We start from the raw sequence: 19,459 nt of genomic DNA, 5'->3' as shown, positions 1-19,459 counted from the left end.
CGGACGAGTTGGTCTATAACTGAGCGTTTATAACCGTTTTTTATAAAATGCATATGGTTGGAAAGATGTTTTAAAAGTAGAATACAATTATTCACACAAGTTTGCCTCGAAATTGCGTGGTTTTCCTTTTACTGCGCGAACTAACACGGTCGGCCATTTATGGGAGTCAAAAATTTGACTCCCATAAATGGCCGACCGTGTTAGTCGACGAGGTAAAAAGAAAACCGTGCAATTTCGAGGCATGTTTGTGTGGGTCATTGTATTCTACTTTTACAACATCTTTCTACCCATATGTAATTTATACAAAACAGTTACAAACGCTTTTCAAAGACCAACTCGACCGATCCAAGGCAACGTGTTCCTTTAATGTTTTCATGTCTAAAAGATCAGTACTGCTTCAGACCTCTATACTAAAGTACATTTGTAGCAGCAGGTTTGGGGAGTTGTTACATAAGAGTGGACTAACCACTAGGACCTGGTTGTTTATATTTTCATGTTTAAAGATGCAAGCACTGCTTCAGACCTCTTTATTCAAGTACATTTGTAGCAGCAGGTTTGGGGATTTGTTACATAAGAGTGGACTAACCACTAGGACCTGGTTGTTAATATTTTCATGTCTAAAAGATGCAAGCACTGCTACAGACCTCTATATTAAAGTACATTTGTAGCAGCAGGATTGGGGAGTTGTTACATAAGAGTGGACTAACCACTAGGACCTGGTTGTATATATTTTCATGTTTAAAAGATGCAAGCACTGCTTCAGACCTCTTTATTCAAGTACATTTGTAGCAGTAGGTTTGGGGAGTTGTTACATAAGAGTGGACTAACCACTAGGACCTGGTTGTTAATATTTTCATGTATAAAAGATGCAAGCATATGCAAAATGACGTCATAAGGTCATTCTCGCTCGGGTATTCTCCGATGGGCCGAACCGCTGTGGAGTTTAGTATTTAGTGCCTTCCTAGTATTTGACTGCGTAAATCTCTATGTGAAATGAATGTAGGTCAAAGGTCCACTGTACACGCCGGCTGTGACGTCAGATGTTCAGGCTAGCACTTACCTTGTGGGTTTCTTATGTTCACTGTTGTACTATCGAGTGGACCAATGATGGACACTAGTAGCTCTTGTATTGTTGAATCAACTGGTATCTCCACAGGGGCGGTGCTATTACGTACATTCATCTTCAATACAGTTGCCTGCACATACAACAAGAAAATTCACGCTAGTTAACACTGTTTAAACAAAATTTATCATCAAACGCTTGTGTCAGAAGCCACATGGGAATGAAATTTAAAAATAGTTAATAATTGCCTGACGTTTATAGACCTTAGCAGAGTCTTTCTCTAAGGCTAAAATTGATTAAAAGTTTTAAAAGATTAAAAGATAAAAATAAAAACTGTTCCTATATAGGCTGTGCTTAATTATTGCCTATTTTTGTCAAACGTAGACCCTATGTTATATACACTGCAAAAACTCTTGCGTAAATTTGATTATCTTTATGTCACAACATTGACAGGTGTTTATTTCCAAGCTATGGTAATGGGGACAACTATTACCATAGTGTTGTTGTTGTCTGTAGATACCGGATAAATCAATTTAAAGGCAGTGGACACTATTGGTAATATTACTCAAAGTAATTATTATCATAAAACCTTACTTGGTAACGAGTAATGGGAAGAGGTTGATAGTATAAAACATTGTGAGAAACGGCTCCCTCTGAAGTGACGTATACTTTAGTTTTCGAGAAAGAAGTAATTTTCCACGAATTTGATTTCGAGACCTCAGATTTAGAACTTGAGGTCTCGAAATCAACCATCTGAAAGCACACAACTTCGTGTGACAAGGGTGTTTTTCTTTCATAGTTATCTCCCAACTTTGACGACCAATTGAGCTCAAATTTTCACAGGTTTGTTATTGTATGCATATGTTGCGATACACCAACTGAGAAGACTGGTCTTTGACAATTACCAATAGTGTCCACTGTCTTTAGCACCACAGTTAAAGTAATATTTTCAAATAAAGACACCAGCCACTTTTAAGTTAAAAAAAAAACTTATACCCGTCCTGAAAGGGTTACCTCGAGTTGATTTAAATATACTTACCTGTGATGCTCGGATATTTCCCTGAATAACTCTCGATAGACCTCTAATACCAGCGTCGTCTGTACTGTAGATTGTTCCACCTGACTTGCTGGCAATGGCCAGAAACGAAGAGGATGGGGTAGTTGTAGAAAGAGCTGAAAGAGGTTTAAAATTGGTCACCGTTTTCACGAAGAGCCACATAATATCTTAAAATCACAACTTATTGAATAACACAGGAGAGGGCTTTCATCTCAATAAATGCATTTTGCGTTTTCATGAAAAGGCACAGGTCCTCTCGGAAAATGCATTAAATACATTGCAACAGAAGAGCGTCAAATCGTTTTTCGGGTTCCACAGAGCCACTTTATGTCAGGAGTGCGTTTTGGCGACCCCAACCAAAAACTGTTTCGGTTGTTGGTCGTTGGTTCTGCTGTTCAGACTGAACGATAACCGAGTTGTGAGCTCGGTTACCGTTTTGGTTATGACGTCAGAAACAGTTTTTGGTTGGGGTCGCCAAAACGCACTCCAGTGTGCGCGCGTGATCGCGTGACACGCGCACCCCGCAAAACGTGTTTTGAAGTTTCTCACGAAAACACATATCGTTGACTAATTACTATGGCAACTATAACAAATATAATTAACGAAATAACTGGAAAATGGAAAGGTTAAATTTAAGAATTATATTTTCAGTTTTAAACAAGGCACAATGTGAAATGTAAATCTCAATCAAGCGTTTGGATATAAGTGGCTCTTCGTGAAAACGGTGACGAAATATTTCTTGCGAGCAAAAATATGCAAATATTGTGAATGGCTTGTGATTTTGTAATTACCTCTTCTGCGACGCCTTGAAGTACACGTTCCCGTCAGGAGATACTCCACCTGGACTCCTTTCTCCTCGATCAATGCCAAAATGGTGGGAAGTTTCTCTTTATCTTTATCATCAGCATCGGTGTATAGATACACTTTATTTCCGTCAAGACTGCATGATGAAGAAAAGTGTGAAATTATCCACAAGAAATTGAACAAAAACGATAGTGTAGACTTGTGGACAAGTCGTTAAATGTCAGTCGCTGTGATAGGGTTCCGACTCACTCCGCGATTCCCGCGACAGTGGCGATATCCTCGCAAGACTGCTGGCCCAGCGAGAAAAATGGAGAGTGGTAGTCGCCAGCCAGCAGCTTGTGCGAGAGCAGTGTTCGATCGCGGAGTAATACAACAAACTTCAGACCTGAAACCTTTTATTGAGACATCTGAAAGCACACAAATTTGTGGTAATTTTTATTTAAATATTCTCTTGCAACTTTGATGACGAAGTATTACTTCAAACCTGTGAAAGTTTGGACTTAAAGCCCAAATTTTGGCTTTCACCGGTTTGTTATTTTTCGATATGTTGGAAATACACCAAGTGAGAATAGTGGTCTTTGATATCCAGTGCTATTAATCACCTGTTTTGAATCCCAAGTTCTAGTCCACTGTTAGCCATTTCCGGACAATCACCGCCACCATCTGCAGTCAGACCGCTGATGTACCGGATGCATTCCTGTGGGTCTGCTGTCACAAATGCCGGACCAAATTCTAAAGCATGAAAACCAAAACACAAAAAGTTGCTAAGCGCAAAGCAACATGCTTACTAGAATAGGGTTACCAGTTAAAATAGAATTCCACATTACAATTTATAATGACTGGTATCCTGTTTCTTGTTGCTAAGCAAAATATATATGTGCATTGTTTGCTGCTTTAAAGCAGCTCTATGAAATTGGACCCCGAAATAATTAAGGAGTTATGCAGACATCTTTAAAGGAAACCCCTGGCCCAACAATCTCGGGGTGAAAGATGGTTTACTTCTTCTGTCCATTCATTGTGGAATTACCAACCGGATCATACTAAACTTTCTCCATCACAGCACAAATTTTCCCCAAGACACACCTAGTGTTGACTGTATAAAAAATTATCTTTTTAGCGTGCCGCTGCGCAATGAGCATTTATAGCAGGCGCATTATATATGGCTATTATTATTACGATTGTAGTTGAGAAAATATAATTAGCTGAGTTGCAAATAATTTTACACTACTTGCCAACCAAAAGGACCTATGGTAAAAGTGCACCAAAAAAAAAAAAAAGTTAATGGCCTGACGTTACGACCCTAGCTGAGTCTTTCACGGAAGCTAAAAATGCCAACACAACAAACTTGTACAGAAGTGTAACAAGCGGGCAGTATAGACGATGTGACCTCTGACGTCACACGAAAACCATAACATGATTCGCGCGCATACCGCCGGGCAAAACCTTTGTGTTTTGGCAGCCAGCTAGAAAGTGTACGCAATCTTACTGTGACTGCACAACTCAGTGCCCGGCGAAACATGACGTATAGAGTGTTTTGTCAACAGAGGGCGGTTTGAATGTAAACATAGGTCACATCGTCTTGCTTTTCACTGTTCCAAAAAGGATCCGATTTGGATTTCTTAAACTTACCAGGATCATTGAAAGGCACGACGACGTACTTAAAGGCTGCTAAGCACGTTCCGCTGTTAGTGTTGATGAGTTCAATCGTTTGGTCTTTCACAGCTTGTATTTCGTCACTCATACTGCCGGTCGTGTCGATGACGAAGGTTAATGAAGTACCAACGTCCAGGTTCAGCAACTTACGAAATTTCTGTTCCCCGATCAAGTTATACAGACCGGTATCTGAGAGAGAAAGTATTTGCAACAATTATTGACTGTTATTTGTCAATCATAGAGCGTACACTTTGAATAATTTGCTATGGAATTCTTAAGAAAGGTGGCTTGGCAGCGTGCGTATAGGAACACGGGCTATCTAAAAGCACGTGGACAACTTTTTCAAATGATTGTTAAATTTGAGTAGAGCGCCCTCCTTAGAGGTCAAAGGGGAAACCTGTGCACAATCTCAAACAAATCTGTGCAGTTGAGTGTCGCCATCCCTTTACCTCTAAGGGTCATGTCACACGAAGCATTCCGTGAAAGAAAGGCATTCGCATTTAAATATGTACACATTATTCTTATCGTTAGACAATGTGAGAAAAGCTTTGCTCCGAAAGTGTCCCATTATCATGCATTGCAGTTGGTTGCCTCAAGTTGCCTGTAAAAGTTGCTCCGTGTGACAAGAGCCAAACATGGCGGCTTGATGACGTCACTTCTAAGATATACTTAAAACACACACCTGCATGATAGAAGAAGTCTACTGTAGCTTGAATTGCAGTCAGCGCAGCTTGTTGATGGAGGAAATGATGTGGGGACAAACTCGGGTCTGAAGTTTCCTTATTGATCCCGCCGGTTGCTTCCATTAATCTAGACCAGTCGTTGATTCCACCATGGGAACATTTTGGCGGGATGGAAACTGATGGAAAGCAAAAGAGACAAAGTCACAGTGTTATCACAGATCAGCTTTCTATTTTGGGATTAGAGGTGAGTTTGAGTTTTTAGTTGATTTTCGTTGATCAATATGAACCTCACTGGCTCAAAATACAACCATCAGTCAAATGTTTACGAACAGCAAAATTGCTAATCTCACAAATCTAAACAATTTGACATGGAAAAGTTTGCGGTAAAACACCGTGTAATGATTATCTCTCGATGAGTTAGTGTGGTTCTGAAAATAACCGTTGGTTTAAACTCAACCCTAGTCTTGGCCCAAGACTATGGTTGGATAGTGTACTACGCGCGGTTGAATCGCCAAAGCGCGCCCGCCACGGTATGATTTAGTTAAGTGGGAGCTTGAAATCTATAGACTACACTCTGGGTAGAGGTAGGTAGACTGGGCCCCAAGAATGACGTCAGACGTTCAGGCTACACTCTGGGTAGCTTGCCAGAGTGTAGTCTAGATTTCAAGCTCTTAGTTAACTAAATCATACTGTGGCGGGCGCGCTTTGGCAACACCCCAACTGGTTTCAGAACCAAGCGATAATTTTTACTGCAAACTTTTCCACATCGTATTCCCACCATGCAAAGTTTCAAATCCTACTATTGTGGTGTCTTTCAATGGCACCAATTAGCAGTCTAAATTAAGATTCCAAAATGTTACCGATGCAGGAAATCTAGGCATGATGTATCCCCAACTCAATACTTTTTGATCAAAGTGAGATGTTGCAAATAAGCCACCTATTTAGGTAAAGTTTTAATGATTTGTGGTTGAACAAAGGCAAATTTATAAGGGGGATTTGAACCAACGACTTCCAGATGAACGTGCCGACGCTCTTCAAACTGAGCCAGTGTCGCATGCAATTATGTCCTCCATGCAATACTATCCGGAGGACAGTATTGCATATGCAATGATATCCGCCGGACCGTTTTGCATATGCAATCATGTCCGCCCGGACGCTGCAGCATAATGCAATTGTGTCCGCCCGGACACATTTGCATATACAGTTGTGTCTGCCCCGTGCAAAACCGGCCTTGCAGTAAATTAAACGTCCTTGATCGACGAAACACGTTCGCCATTTTTTTTACAAGCTAAGTGCATGTCATGAATGACACGGAAATGTTCGGCCGTTGGGTATTCGCTGCAATCATAAAATACGTAATGTTCATGCTGCATATAATACGTAGGTTCAGTGCATGCACGTTCGCTTACGCGCACACATCATGTACAGTATAGTCATGTACATGTCCACCGGACAGTTTTTGAATAGCCCGGACACGATTGCATATGCAAAAGTGTCCGGAGCGGACAGTACTGCATGGCATGGCGGACACAAATGCATCTGACACCGGCCATCTATTTTGGAGACCGCCTAAGGGCTAGTAGATAACTCAGTTGGTAAAGCACCGACAATTTGATCTGGAGGTTATGGTTCAAATCCCGCTGTGGTAATCAAATAATGAAAGTCTTTATTGCAAGAAGATGTTTGTTATGGTGAAATCTTTCAAGCACTATGTGAGCCTTCTTTACCTGTCTTGGGTCTGTCTTGCCCGGACCTGAAACCACTTGCAATACAAATTGTATCATGAAGGTTGTCTGAACAGTCTTGGGACTCGGGGCTGCAAGAAACAACATCTGGTTGAAAGACAATGATGTAAATCTATCCTGACTAACAGTACAACATTAAAGGCAGGACTCATTCTCTTGGTTAATGGCAGTGGACACTATTGGTAAATTGTCAAAGACCAGTCTTCTCACTTGGTGTATCTCAACATATGCATAAAAAAACAAACCTGTGAAAAATTGAGCTCAATAGGTCGTCTAAGTTGCGAGATAATAATGAAAGAAAAAACGCCCTTGTCGCACTTTTGTGTGCTTTCAGATGCTTGATTTCGTGACCTCGAATTCTAAATCTGAGGTCTCGAAATCAAATTCGTGGAAAACTACGTCACTTCAGAGGGACCCTTTTCTCACAATGTTTTATCCTATCAACAGCTCCCCATTACTCGTTACCAATCGAAGGCGTTATGCTAATAATTATTTTGAGTAATTACCAATAGTGTCCACTGCCTTTAAAGTCATTATCTTGTGGAGTAAAAGCGTACACCCCGCCTTTAATAACTGCTGTGAAATAAACATGACAAGAAACTGAAACAGAAAATCAGAAAAAGTAGCTGTTCAACTACTCAGCCAGTGATTTTGTTTTTATCATGATTCTGAACTCACACGTTGGCTGATCCTCCCACACAGTTCCGGCACACTTCCACAGACGAGGGACATTCTTGAAAAGTTAGGTTCGCATTAATACCTATAATATAGAGACGAATTTAAAAAGTGCCTGAGTTAGTATACAGAGAAAAATAAACTTGAACTATTTCATTGTCCAACATCATTTGTCTGAATTTAAAGGCAGGGCCATGGATTTTTTTATTTGACTTCATGTCGAATTATGCCACAATTGTTATCACAATCAGACTTAAAGGAACACGTTGCCTTGGATCGGTCGAGTTGGTCTTTGAAAAGCGCCTGAAACCGTTTGTTACAAAATGCATATGATTAGAACACAAACATGCCTCGGAATTTCACGATTTTCCTTTTAAGTCGCGAAGAAACACGATCGGCCATGTAATTTCGACTCCCATAAATGGACGACCGTAAGTCGACGAGGTAAAAGGAAAACCACGCAATTTCAAGGCATATTTGTGTAGATCATTATGTTCTATTTTTACAACATCTTTCTAACCATATGCATTTTATAACAAACGGTTACAAACGCTTTTCAAAGACCAAATCGACCGATCCAAGGCAACGTGTTCCTTTAATGTTGAATTATGCCCAAATTTTAATCACAATCAGATTTAAAACAACTGCAGAGTAATATGCAGTTTATACCTTACTGAAAAAGCAAACAAATTAGAAATTGTCATGGTGTTTTCATCAAGGAATGTCGAACCCATTCGCGTAGTGAGGTGACGTATGCAGGGTACCAACCACATCTCCGTCCACACAAATTCACAAACGGACACCATAGAAACTTAAGCAGTGGTTACGTGCCTAAGGACACAAGTGTCATGCCCAGGGCTCGAACCCACACTCTGCTGATTAGAAACACAAGGGCTGGAGTTGGGTGCTCTTAACCGATTGGCCGTGTTATGGTCTTGTTTGTCTGTTTGTTTTCTTTGTTTGTTAAGATGATTTTCTCGTCAAGGGAACTCGGTAAACTCCTCAAGGGAAGGGTACCAAGCGTGCAACAGCCAAAACAAAACATTGTTTTAACGTCTATATGAATTGCACAAGGAGTCAAGAAATTATGATTCATTGGGTGCGGTCGTTTAGCTTCCCTGGGTCGACCCCGCAGTGTTCACTCGGGTGAGCCCCTGACAAGAGCTAATCGAACGATCACACTCGCCCTCTCGTGGTGACGGCATGCACCTCAGGTCACCCCCAAGTGACCCACTCCACAAGCAGGGCATTGGGGGCTGACCCGGCTGAACCCCGTCAAAGCTATTCGAACGTACCGTACCGGGGCAGACCGGGGTCGACCCAGGGAAGCTAAACGAACGCACCCATTGTGAATACGACAATACTTATTCCAGTCATTTTGAAATAAGCAATTAGCTTGGTAGGATTTGAACCCACAACCTTGTGATTGCAAGTCCTGCATTCTAACCACTGGACCACGGTGACCCATCAAATTGCCTTACCAAGATTTCTGGAGGGTGTAATGACCTCTGGATTGCCCTCTATTGAAGTTGCATAGAACCTGTTCAGCTCAATCCAGTTGGTGTTCGAGTAGAAACTGTGCGCCAAATGAAGGAAATTGCCGCAGTTAATGCGAGCTACGTCATAGTCTGGTGCGTTCTCGTCTCCAACGGTTAGCACATCTAGAATGCGTTTGCGAATGCCCATCATTTTCTGATGACCTTGAAAGTTAGAAGAAAGAAAACACAGTGTTGGCGCAACTATCTACCAATGAGAGGTCTTGAAGACCCAAGACCTCTCATTGGTTGATAGTTGCGCATGACGCGTGCCGCGCACCTCTCAGCTATACGGCGCTGCACGCAAGATGTCTATCAAACGTTCCAAGTTGTTTGTGACGTCACATTGGCGGGAATGTTGACTTCTGTTACTTTGGTGCACGCGGTCTTAATGTTGTTTACGACCATCCTACAACACAGAAATACAAACACACCACTCACAGGTTTACGTGAAAACACTAGTGCTTTTTGGAGCTTTCACAGCGATTTGAACCGAGATAAACGATTAGCGAATCAGTCATTGTGAAAATCAAGAGACGACTTTTAGTGAAGAAGAACCAGACGTTTTTGGATCATTTTCCAAGTAAGTATTTTATACCATGCCTCTTTATCATATAATCTTTGCTTGCTCTTATTCGTTTCTTTTTAACGTGATATGAAATTGTATAGAATGTTTGAAAGTTTTCCTGATTGTGTGCAGGTCATGTCAAAGAGAACTAATTTCCATTTTGATATTGGTCTGGTAATACTATGAACTTATCTTACATAAGTATAGTGTTTCAATTCAGAACACTTTGACAATGGCTTAAAAAAATGCTTCAACAAAACTACTCCTCGATTACGTACAGATTCTGAACTCAAAAATAAATTTTAATAATAATATCCAATAGTTATAATTATTATAATGAGTAGGGTAGATGGCCTCAGCTTTCGATCCAAACTGGAGCTTCTTCAGAAACAAAACAAGTGAAGGGATAGCATATATTCTTGTTTCTTTCTAGAGCTTAGTTTGTTTTATCCACATTCTCATAGGTCGTATTTTAAACAAAATGGTTTAATGTGTTCTTTTATTCTCCTCAATCCAGTACTCAAAGATGAATGTTATGAATGTTCACTTGAACTTCCCTAGGAAGAGGGAAAGTTGTACCGATTGCGGCGGCCAGGTTAGTTGAGTTTTAATCGATACAAACTTCAGAAGTTACTGTGCATGTGATGACCATGAAAAATACCTGACTCTAAGCTTTTATATACACGGCTCTTTTCAGAGCCAACACTCCCTTAAAAGAGAACTATTACATGGTTGTACCAGCAAGTTTACTATTACAGACCCTGGACACTCTTGGTAACTGTCAAAGACCAGTCTTGTCACTTGGTGGATCTCAACATATGCATAAAATAACAAACCTGTGAAAATTTGAGCTCAATTGGTAGTCGAAGTTGCGAGATAATAATGAAAGAAATAATACTGTGTATAAATTGTGTGCTTTCAGGTGTTTGATTTTGAGACCATAAAATCTAATTCTGCGGTCTCGAAATCAAATTTGTGGAAAATTACTTCTTGTCTCGAAAACTACATTACTTTGGATAGAGCTGTTTCTCACAATGTTTTATACTATCAACCTCTCCCCATTACTTGTTTTATGCTAATATTTATTTTGAGTAATAACCAATTGTCCACTGCCTTTAATCCGACAGCTTCATATAACTCTCTTACGTAGATTAACTATTTTCCCTCCATTTTCTATGCTTAATATTTCGCTTATCTATGTAATATCTTGTATGAGAAGAGGTAGTATGAAATAACATGTTGACTTGATTTGAATTGAGGTTAAGCCCTTTAGACCTGAGAGCATTTTGAAAGAGGAACAACCATTGAAATATTTATTACAATCTGTACAAAAACAGGTATGGAACGTACGGAGAGAGATGGGTTTCTTGGGGGAAGAAACTTGCGTTGATTGCGGTGAACTGGCGGGGACATGTCAGGTAATTTTTTTGAATCTGAGTTGTTGCAACATTTCGTTGGAAAATAAATAAATAAATTTGATTACGGTGATACTGAGTCTCATCCTCAAACTATTTAATAACTACTTAACATTTCAAACAAAATAAGATAATGTTTAGTAAAATAAAGATTTTTTGGGGTTTTCCCCATAAACACCGATCATTACTCGGGCGAGATTCGAACCCACGACACATTTTGTACTTCAAGAGCAGTGTGTTACCAACTAAATCACCAAGATTGTCCGGTAGCTATAGAGGCAAGATTAATATTCTTGATCCCCGATGCAAATTTACAACTATTAAACAAAGATGTTTTAAAGAGAGGCAAATAAACTTCATGTTTTGATCTCAGTGGATGGAACTATTGTAGTGCCGTGTTTCAGAGAATTTTGCATCGAAGATAAATTTCGCCTAGAAAAATCCGGCAGTTTAAAATATCTGTAAATATTTGCTAGTTTGTTCATATTTATCTCATAGCAACCCAGGGTTTTTGCTTTGTTTTCTTGTTACCTGTTTGTCTTGTCTCCTTGTTTGAAGTTTGTCTGTCTAGGCTGTCTTCTACAAGTCTTAGTTTAACCTGACAGCCTCATACTCTCTTTATTTTGGTTCACATTTTAAACTATTATTTTCCCCTAAAAATAAATCTCTGTGCTTATTAATTTTCTTATCTGTGTAATATTTGTACATTTACGTTATATCTTGAGAAGAGAGTATCAAATAAATGTCGACTTTAACTAATTAATTGAATTGAACCTTTGTCTATTCAATCATTTATCTATTTCTATTTCTATTTATTCACACCAGCTGATATTGTGATGTTGTTACTGTGGAAAATAAACTGATTGATTGATTGATAATAGTTGATTAAATGCAATGTTTTTGGGTCGTCATTCTTACGTAAGAACAACTTTCTGTCTTGTTTTTAAATACAGCACTGGCTTCATCTGTACACGTACCTCGAGCCTCATACTCTGATGCCCTTATCCAACCATGGGATACAGTAAGTAGGCCTACACTGTCTTATTAATCACTAAAAGTTGATCAAATAAACATTGATGGCTTTTTTCACATATTTATGTAAATTTGTAACTTTCTATTTGTGCTGCATTTATGCTTATTTTTCCTCCTTATACAAATGGAAAACAAATTTCATGCATTGTGACAATAAAACACTTCGATCTGTTTTGTGACTGTAAAAAATGTTTAATTTACATGAAGTGTTGTGGAATTATGGGTGATACATTTTTAAATCAACTTTAAATGAAATAATTTCATTCATATTTACATTTATCAGCAGATCATATTCCTCCGTTTTAAACTTGAGCAAAATGCTTCGTTTGCAAAATCCATCAAAAAATACTTTCGTTTCTTGTTTATTTTTAATCAGGAGGACATCTCTCCGTTTCCACCTTGAGCATCATTACTCGTCCGAAATACATTCGGATCTTTTGGAGACACCCTGGTCTGAAACACCCCTATCGCCATCAGCGACTCTGAGAAGCAAGTTTGGATACAGGTGCCAATTTGCTCCCGTGTGGAGTTCAACAACAGCAACACAACCTCCGATGTACTCCTGCCTAGAAGGCAAGATCACCCCTTCTCAAATTGTAACTCAAATAAATCAGTTACAGACAACGCCTTCAGTATCCAACCTACAACCGGATAGTTGTCAGCAGCAACAATATCCACACCAGCAACTGCAGCAGGAGCAACATCATGAGCAGCAGCAGCCGCAGCAGCAAAAACACAAGCAGCAGAAACCTCAATCTCTGCAAAGGAAGCTGCAACAACTTCCCGCCAACAAACCGACAACAGTTTCACTAGAAACACCACAAGAAGCAAAAACAGCCAATGAGACTAAAACAGAAGCAACATCTGCACCTGCAACAATTATAGCGTCAATTGTGCCGGCATCGACAAGATCAGTCCACGCACAAACGCAGTCTGCTACTGCAACATTAACACCAACCAAAGGAAAGGTATGTCAATCACCACCAACAGCAATTGAGACAGGATCAACTGGTAAAGCAGCAGCAACAGCAGCACCAACAGCACCTGCTGTGCCAAAAGCAGTTGCACCACCAGCAGCAATAGAGACAGGGTCAACTAGTGAAGCAGCAGCAACAGCAGCACCAACAGTATCTGTTGTGCCGAAAGCAGTTGCACCAGCAGCAGCAATAGAGACAGGATCAACTGGTAAAGCAGCAGCAACAGCAGCACTAACCACACCTGATGTGCCGAAAGCAGATGCACCACAAGCAGCAATAGAGACAGGATCGACTGGTGAAGCAGCAGCAACAGCAGCACCAACAATATCTGTTGTGCCGAAAGCAGTTGCACCAGCAGCAGCAATAGAGACAGGATCAACTGGTAAAGCAGCAGCAACAGCAACACCAACAGCACCTGCTGTGCCAAAAGCAGTTGCACCAGCAGCAGAAAAAGAGACAGGACCAACTTGTGCAACAGCTGCAACAGCAACACCAGCAGCAGCTTCCGTTCTGAAGGTAGTGGAATCACCAAGCCAACAACAGACGACAACCAAATGCAAGACACCCAGAGCACAAAGGTCAGCTTTTGCATTAGCACCAACAAGCTCTTCGTTTGCAACAACAGCGTCATTGTTTTCAAGACCACCATCTAAAGTGACAAAAACTGCAGCCCCAGAGTCTCAGTCTGCAGTTCCATTACACCAACCAAAAGTAGAGACACCAAAACCACAACCATCTGCAGCAGCAGCAGCATTGCCAGCAGGAGCCCAAGCAGCCTCAACAACATCCTCTCAGGGAAGTTCTACAAGTCAACAACAATCACCAAAGCAGCCCAAACAACTTCTCACTCCTGTGACTCAAGCTTTAGATAATTACTTGCAAGGAATAAGTATTCCATCCATTGAGCTGTCTGATTTTAAGACACCTCCGCAGGGTAAGGTTGTACTTGGGAAAGGCGCATATGGAGGTGTCTTGATGATGTTTTATAACAATGAACCCGTAGCTGTCAAATGTGTACCAACTGGAGATAAAGACACAGTGGATAGAGAAGTTCGAATCCTGTCCCTTCTCTCTGAACACGATAGTTTCCCAAACTTGCATGGAACTATAGAAGTTGGTCAGTTTAGGGCAGTAGCCATGCAGTTCATTGGCGATGAAGCATTAGCTAAGTGTCTGACATTAGGTGAGGCTCTTGAGGGGTCTAGAAGTTTGACCTTAGACCCGGCCGATTGGAGATCCATTGCCATGAACGTGGTGGATGGAATCAAACACATGCACTCTGAAGGGCTGCTACACAATGACATCAAGACGGACAATATTTTGATGTCATATGACGCTCCGACACATCGCTGGCGTGCATATGTTATTGATGTAGGCGTGGCTACAACAACGAATACCCCAAGAAACTATGTTCTAACAAGTGACGAGAAGAAAAAATATCGCAGGTTCCACCGCCATATCCCTCCTGAAATGGTCGATAATGCAAAGCACCAGTCGACCCAAAGTGATATTTTTCAACTCGGCTGGGTTCTCTATTTCATCGGCAAGTTGGGAGCAGTTCCCTTTCTAGAACAACTTGGTGATCAATGCAAATCGCCAGATCCTTCGCAGCGACCTGAGATAACTCATATCCGGTATTGCATTCAAAACAATATCTTCATTTAGTAAAAAATGAAAACCAACTAAGTATATATTGGCTACGGGTTTGTACAAAAGTAAATTACAAAAAATATTATCTCAAATATGTTTGTAGCAAGAACTTGTAGTATTCATTAATAATGTTCAGTGGGGGCAGAGAATACATTGAAATACTTAAATAATTGTTTTTAAAAAATGAACAAAATGTGCCATGGGGCAGAGAACACCCCATTGCAATACTTAAAATAATTTATAATAAAAACAAATTTGCCATGGGGCAGAGAATACCCCATTGCAATACTTAAATAATTTATAATAAAAACAAATTTGCCATGGGGCAGAGAATACCCCATTGCAATACTTAAATAATTTATAAAGAAAAAATGTGCCTTGGGGCAGAGAATACCCCATTGCAATATTTAAATAGTTTATAAAAGCTATATGTGCCATGGGGCAGAGAATACCCCATTGCAATACTTAAATAATAATAAATAAAACAAAATGTGCCATGGGGCAGAGAATACCCCATTGCAATACTTAAATAATAATAAATAAAACAAAATGTGCCATGGGGCAGAGAATACCCCATTGCAATACTTAAATAATAATAAATAAAACAAAATGTGCCATGGGGCAGAGAATACCCCATTGCAATACTTAAATAATTTATAAAGGAAAAATGTGCCTTGGGGCAGAGAATACCCCATTGCAATATTTAAATAGTTTATAAAAGCTATATGTGCCATGGGGCAGAGAATACCCCATTGCAATACTTAAATAATAATAAATAAAACAAAATGTGCCATGGGGCAGAGAATACCCCGTTGCAATACTTAAATAATTTATAAAAGCTATATGTGCCTTGGGGCAGAGAATACCCCATTGCAATACTTAAATAATTTATTAAAAAAATTAAAAAAATGTGCCATGGGGCAGAGAATACCCCATTGCAACACTTAAATAATAATTTAAAAAAAAAATTGCCATGGGGCAGAGAATACCCCATTGCAATACTTAAAATAGTTTATAAAGGAAAAGTGTGCCTTGGGGCAGAGAATACCCCATTGCAACACCTTAATGTTTGTAATTATTTAAAATGTTAAATTGCCAGTGACTTATCTTATATCTTGACATTGAAGTACTATTACATTTTGGATATTACAATAAACAAGGGTTCAATAAAAAAAAATTACATTGTTATATTAAAAACAAAACTTTGATAGTACTACCGGGAATCATTCATGTTTTATTTTTGCAGTTTGGATATCAGCCATAAATTAATATTTCATATAAAGTATTTCGGAAACCTCTGCCTGTTAGGGAAAACAAAAAATAAAAATATCAATTTTCAGAAACAAAGCTTAACCGAGTTCTACTCATTTATTTCATAATTGATGCCTTTTGTTCATTAACATTTCATAGTTTAGTTTAGTTTAGTTTAGTTTATAAAAAGATGGATGGCTGGTGCCCCACTCAATTTTAACTTAGCAAAAACAAATTTCCAGCAGTATTTTCTGCTTTAACAGCTTTATGAAATTGGGCCGTGAACTTAAACTATTTCGTTATAGGCCCCATCTCTACCTGGTAGCATACTTTCCCCTTCTAACGAAGTGTTTCTACTTCAATTTGGGCTCGAATTCCTTTTACACAAGTTCATAAATTGTATACAAACCTGCATTGATCTGATTTCCGTTGAAATGCCATTCTGCCTTGTTGGGAAACACCCTGGCCATGCGAATATTGTGGTTTGTTATCGTGTCGATCGCTCCGTCAAATTTGTCAAAAGACGCACAATCTGAATAGTTAAAAGTAAAACAAGAGAAAGCGTAAAAAACATCGAAGGCACTGGACTCTGATGGTAATTACTCAAAATAATTGTAAAGAATTAAAAAAAAATGAAATGGGTAACGAGCAATGGAGATTGTTTATAGGTTAAAACATTGTGAGAAACGGCTCCCTCTGAAGTAACACATTTTTTTTTTTTTTTTTTTTTAGAAAGAGATCATTTCTCACTCGAATGTTAAAATACTTCAGTCACGATGCCTTTTATTAGGCATCTGAAAGCACAGGTGTTTTTTCTATCACTATTCTCTTGCAAAACTTCGATGACCAATTGAGTCCAAATTTTTCACAGATTTGTTACTTTATGCTGTCGGGATACACCAAGTGAGGATACTGGTCTATTATAAGATGTCCAATGCTTATAGGTATAATATCTTATGTTGAAAATAAGCAAACAGCAGGATCAGAATTACTTACCTCCATAGTGAACTTGGAACAGACTTGAAGGAGTCAGTGGGTCCAGGCCCGTCAAGTTCCCAGGACTATACCGGTCCGGGTTACTGTCTTCGAAGTACTTCGCTACAACCCGGACAATCCCAGCCACCGTGATGTCGGTCAAAGTATAGTCCGTGTCTGGGAGCGTTATGCCGGTACGACTCGGCAAGAACGCCACGCCCTGGGTGATCAGAGACACGGAGATCAAAACGTGCAACATAACCGTTGGTTTCATGTTGAATAATGTTGATGTGGCGCAGTAGTTTTTTGTTTCGTATAGTGCTCACATTCTGTGAGTGCTAGACGACAAGTGCAGGAACAGTCACGGGCCAAAGGAAACACCTTCAAATTGAGTAGAACGGGAAACCCCCACGGCATAACCGAATTATTCAAATAAGTTATTATATGGAGTGACAGACGAACATAACAACATGACGGGAAGTGCTTATTAGTTTCTTGACATTGTTCCAGGCATAGCCCGCTTGGGGGAAAATTGAGATATAAGGGAGGTTTAGCACATTTTCTCCAAGGTGGTGTTTTCAACGTTTGTCTCATTGAACACCATGAGAGATGTGGAACCAAGAATGCTGTTAATACTTTTAAAGGCTGGATCTTTAAAGATGCATTTAAAAAAAAAAAAATAACCACAAAAACAAAGAATCCGTGCCAAAACATGGCGAAGGAAAGTGTTGAAAGCTTAAAATTCAACTTGGTGACTTTAAGAAAAGATGCACATAACCAACCCCTTGCAATGGGATTCACAATTTGTTTTAAATTTATCAGAGGTTTGCGTTTACGGTAAAACTGGGTTCTAAATACCAGTTATACTTCCTGAAAAACAGTGGCAAAAGTGAAAGCATGGGCTACAGTTTTTGTAACAGATTCAGCTTCGAAAATAAAAATCCCATTCAAAAACACATTCCAGGGAGTTCATAAAGGTCATGTTATTCGCAGCTCAATTTGATTTATCGGGTTTTTCTTTTCACATCATGATAAATGGGGTTAAAATCCCAGTCTCACATCCTGGAAGAAAGTGTACCAATGTTGACTGGCAACAGTTTCTGAAAGACAGGATTTGGCAGGAGCTTCCCGTCTGAAACAGGAAATTACTTTTCGGCACAGAGGGAAAATGACTTTCATTTTGCCAGTGTTGAGGGTGCTGCTCTTTCATTTGCCAACTTATTTGAGTTGTTGGCTCGATGCCAACATGATTCGACACATCAAAACACGAGAGTCGATTAGGTCAATGGCTTCCACAGAGTTGTTCAATGATTAATCAAAGTAGTGATGTACTAATTATCTATACGGGCTGTTGAACAATAAACTTACACTAATTTTTGTGTTTAACTGGGATGGCGTTAAAGGAACTAGACACCTTTGGAAATACGGAAACTTTTCCTTTGGCTCAATGGGAGACTTTGAGGCGCTAGGTGGCAGCAGACTTACCAGGTAAATTTTCATTGTTTACGTAGCTCTGAGCATGCGTACATTATCGAAAACAATGGATTTTACCTGGTAAGTCTGCTGCCACCAAGCGTCCTGAAAGTCCCCGATTGGTCATCGAAGTTGCAAGAGAATATTGAAAAAAAAAAAACCTTTGGTGCACACCTTGGTGTGCTTTCAGATGCGTAATAAAAGGCTTCAGCTGAACATCGTTATTATCTTGAGTGACAATTATAACCCTTTCTCAACAACTACATTGCTTCAGAGGGAATGTTTTATACCATCAACAGCTCTCCAGTTCTCGTTAAAGGCAGTGGACACTATTGGTATTAACTCAAAATAATTATTAGCATAAAACTTTACTTGTTAATGAGTAATGGGGAGAGGTTGATGGTATAAAACATTGTGAGAAACGGCTCCCTCTGAAGTGACGTAGTTTTCGAGAAAGAAGTATTTTTCCACGAATTTGATTTCGAGAACTCAAGTTTAGAATTTGAGGTCTCGAAATCAACCATCTAAAAGCACACAACTTCGTGTGACAAGGGTGTTTTTTCTTTCATTATTATCTTGCAACTTCGACCACCGATTGAGCTCAAATGTTCACAGGTTTGTTATTTTATGCATATGTTGAGATGCACCAAGTGAGAAGACTGGTCTTTGACAATTACCAATGGTGTCCACTGTCTTTAAGTAAGTTTGTTGTGCTAATAAATAATATGATATATTGAGTAAAATAACCAATAGTGTCCAGTGTCTTTAATGTGTACCTGTCATGTCATGTTTGTACCTACTATACCTTGTGGTGTGTCATGGCATAGCGGTTAAGAACACGGGACTCGAGCTCTGGTGGTCTGGTAACTGCTTCTCTATTTCCTCTCTAATTGCCAGCTGTAT

At 39.6% G+C, this 19,459-nt stretch overlaps 2 protein-coding genes across 3 annotated transcripts in view; one reads left to right on the top strand and one right to left on the bottom strand.

The window, feature by feature from the left end:
* LOC139947990 (von Willebrand factor A domain-containing protein 7-like) overlaps positions 1–19,458 on the bottom strand; it is a 30,812-nt gene extending 11,354 nt beyond the window's left edge. The window contains exons 1-12 of one of the 2 annotated variants that reach the window (XM_071945934.1): positions 19,362–19,458; positions 17,105–17,303; positions 16,518–16,640; positions 9,162–9,380; positions 7,684–7,765; positions 6,988–7,076; positions 5,260–5,436; positions 4,554–4,766; positions 3,527–3,656; positions 2,912–3,060; positions 2,103–2,236; positions 1,061–1,196 (exon numbers count right to left, since the gene is read on the bottom strand). In XM_071945934.1, coding sequence (XP_071802035.1) covers positions 1,061–1,196; positions 2,103–2,236; positions 2,912–3,060; positions 3,527–3,656; positions 4,554–4,766; positions 5,260–5,436; positions 6,988–7,076; positions 7,684–7,765; positions 9,162–9,380; positions 16,518–16,640; positions 17,105–17,303; positions 19,362–19,376 — 1,666 coding nt within the window. In that variant the 5' untranslated portion in view covers positions 19,377–19,458. Of the gene's footprint in view, positions 1–1,060; positions 1,197–2,102; positions 2,237–2,911; positions 3,061–3,526; positions 3,657–4,553; positions 4,767–5,259; positions 5,437–6,987; positions 7,077–7,683; positions 7,766–9,161; positions 9,381–16,517; positions 16,641–17,104; positions 17,438–19,361 lie in introns of those variants that run through there. The other variant, XM_071945933.1, reaches the window with a different exon arrangement.
* On the top strand, positions 9,650–16,109 carry LOC139948121 (uncharacterized). The gene is made up of 5 exons (XM_071946161.1): positions 9,650–9,798; positions 10,301–10,378; positions 11,121–11,201; positions 12,152–12,219; positions 12,607–16,109. The coding sequence occupies exons 2-5, from the start codon at positions 10,310–10,312 to the stop codon at positions 14,870–14,872; spliced, it is 2,484 nt and encodes an 827-aa protein (XP_071802262.1). The 5' UTR covers positions 9,650–9,798; positions 10,301–10,309; the 3' UTR covers positions 14,873–16,109.
* Position 19,459: the final 1 nt, after the last annotated feature.

This window comes from Asterias amurensis, chromosome 15 (genome assembly GCF_032118995.1).
Source record: "Asterias amurensis chromosome 15, ASM3211899v1".
Classification (NCBI taxonomy): Eukaryota; Metazoa; Echinodermata; class Asteroidea; order Forcipulatida; family Asteriidae; genus Asterias; species Asterias amurensis.
This window is presented reverse-complemented; position numbering and strand designations above follow the sequence as displayed.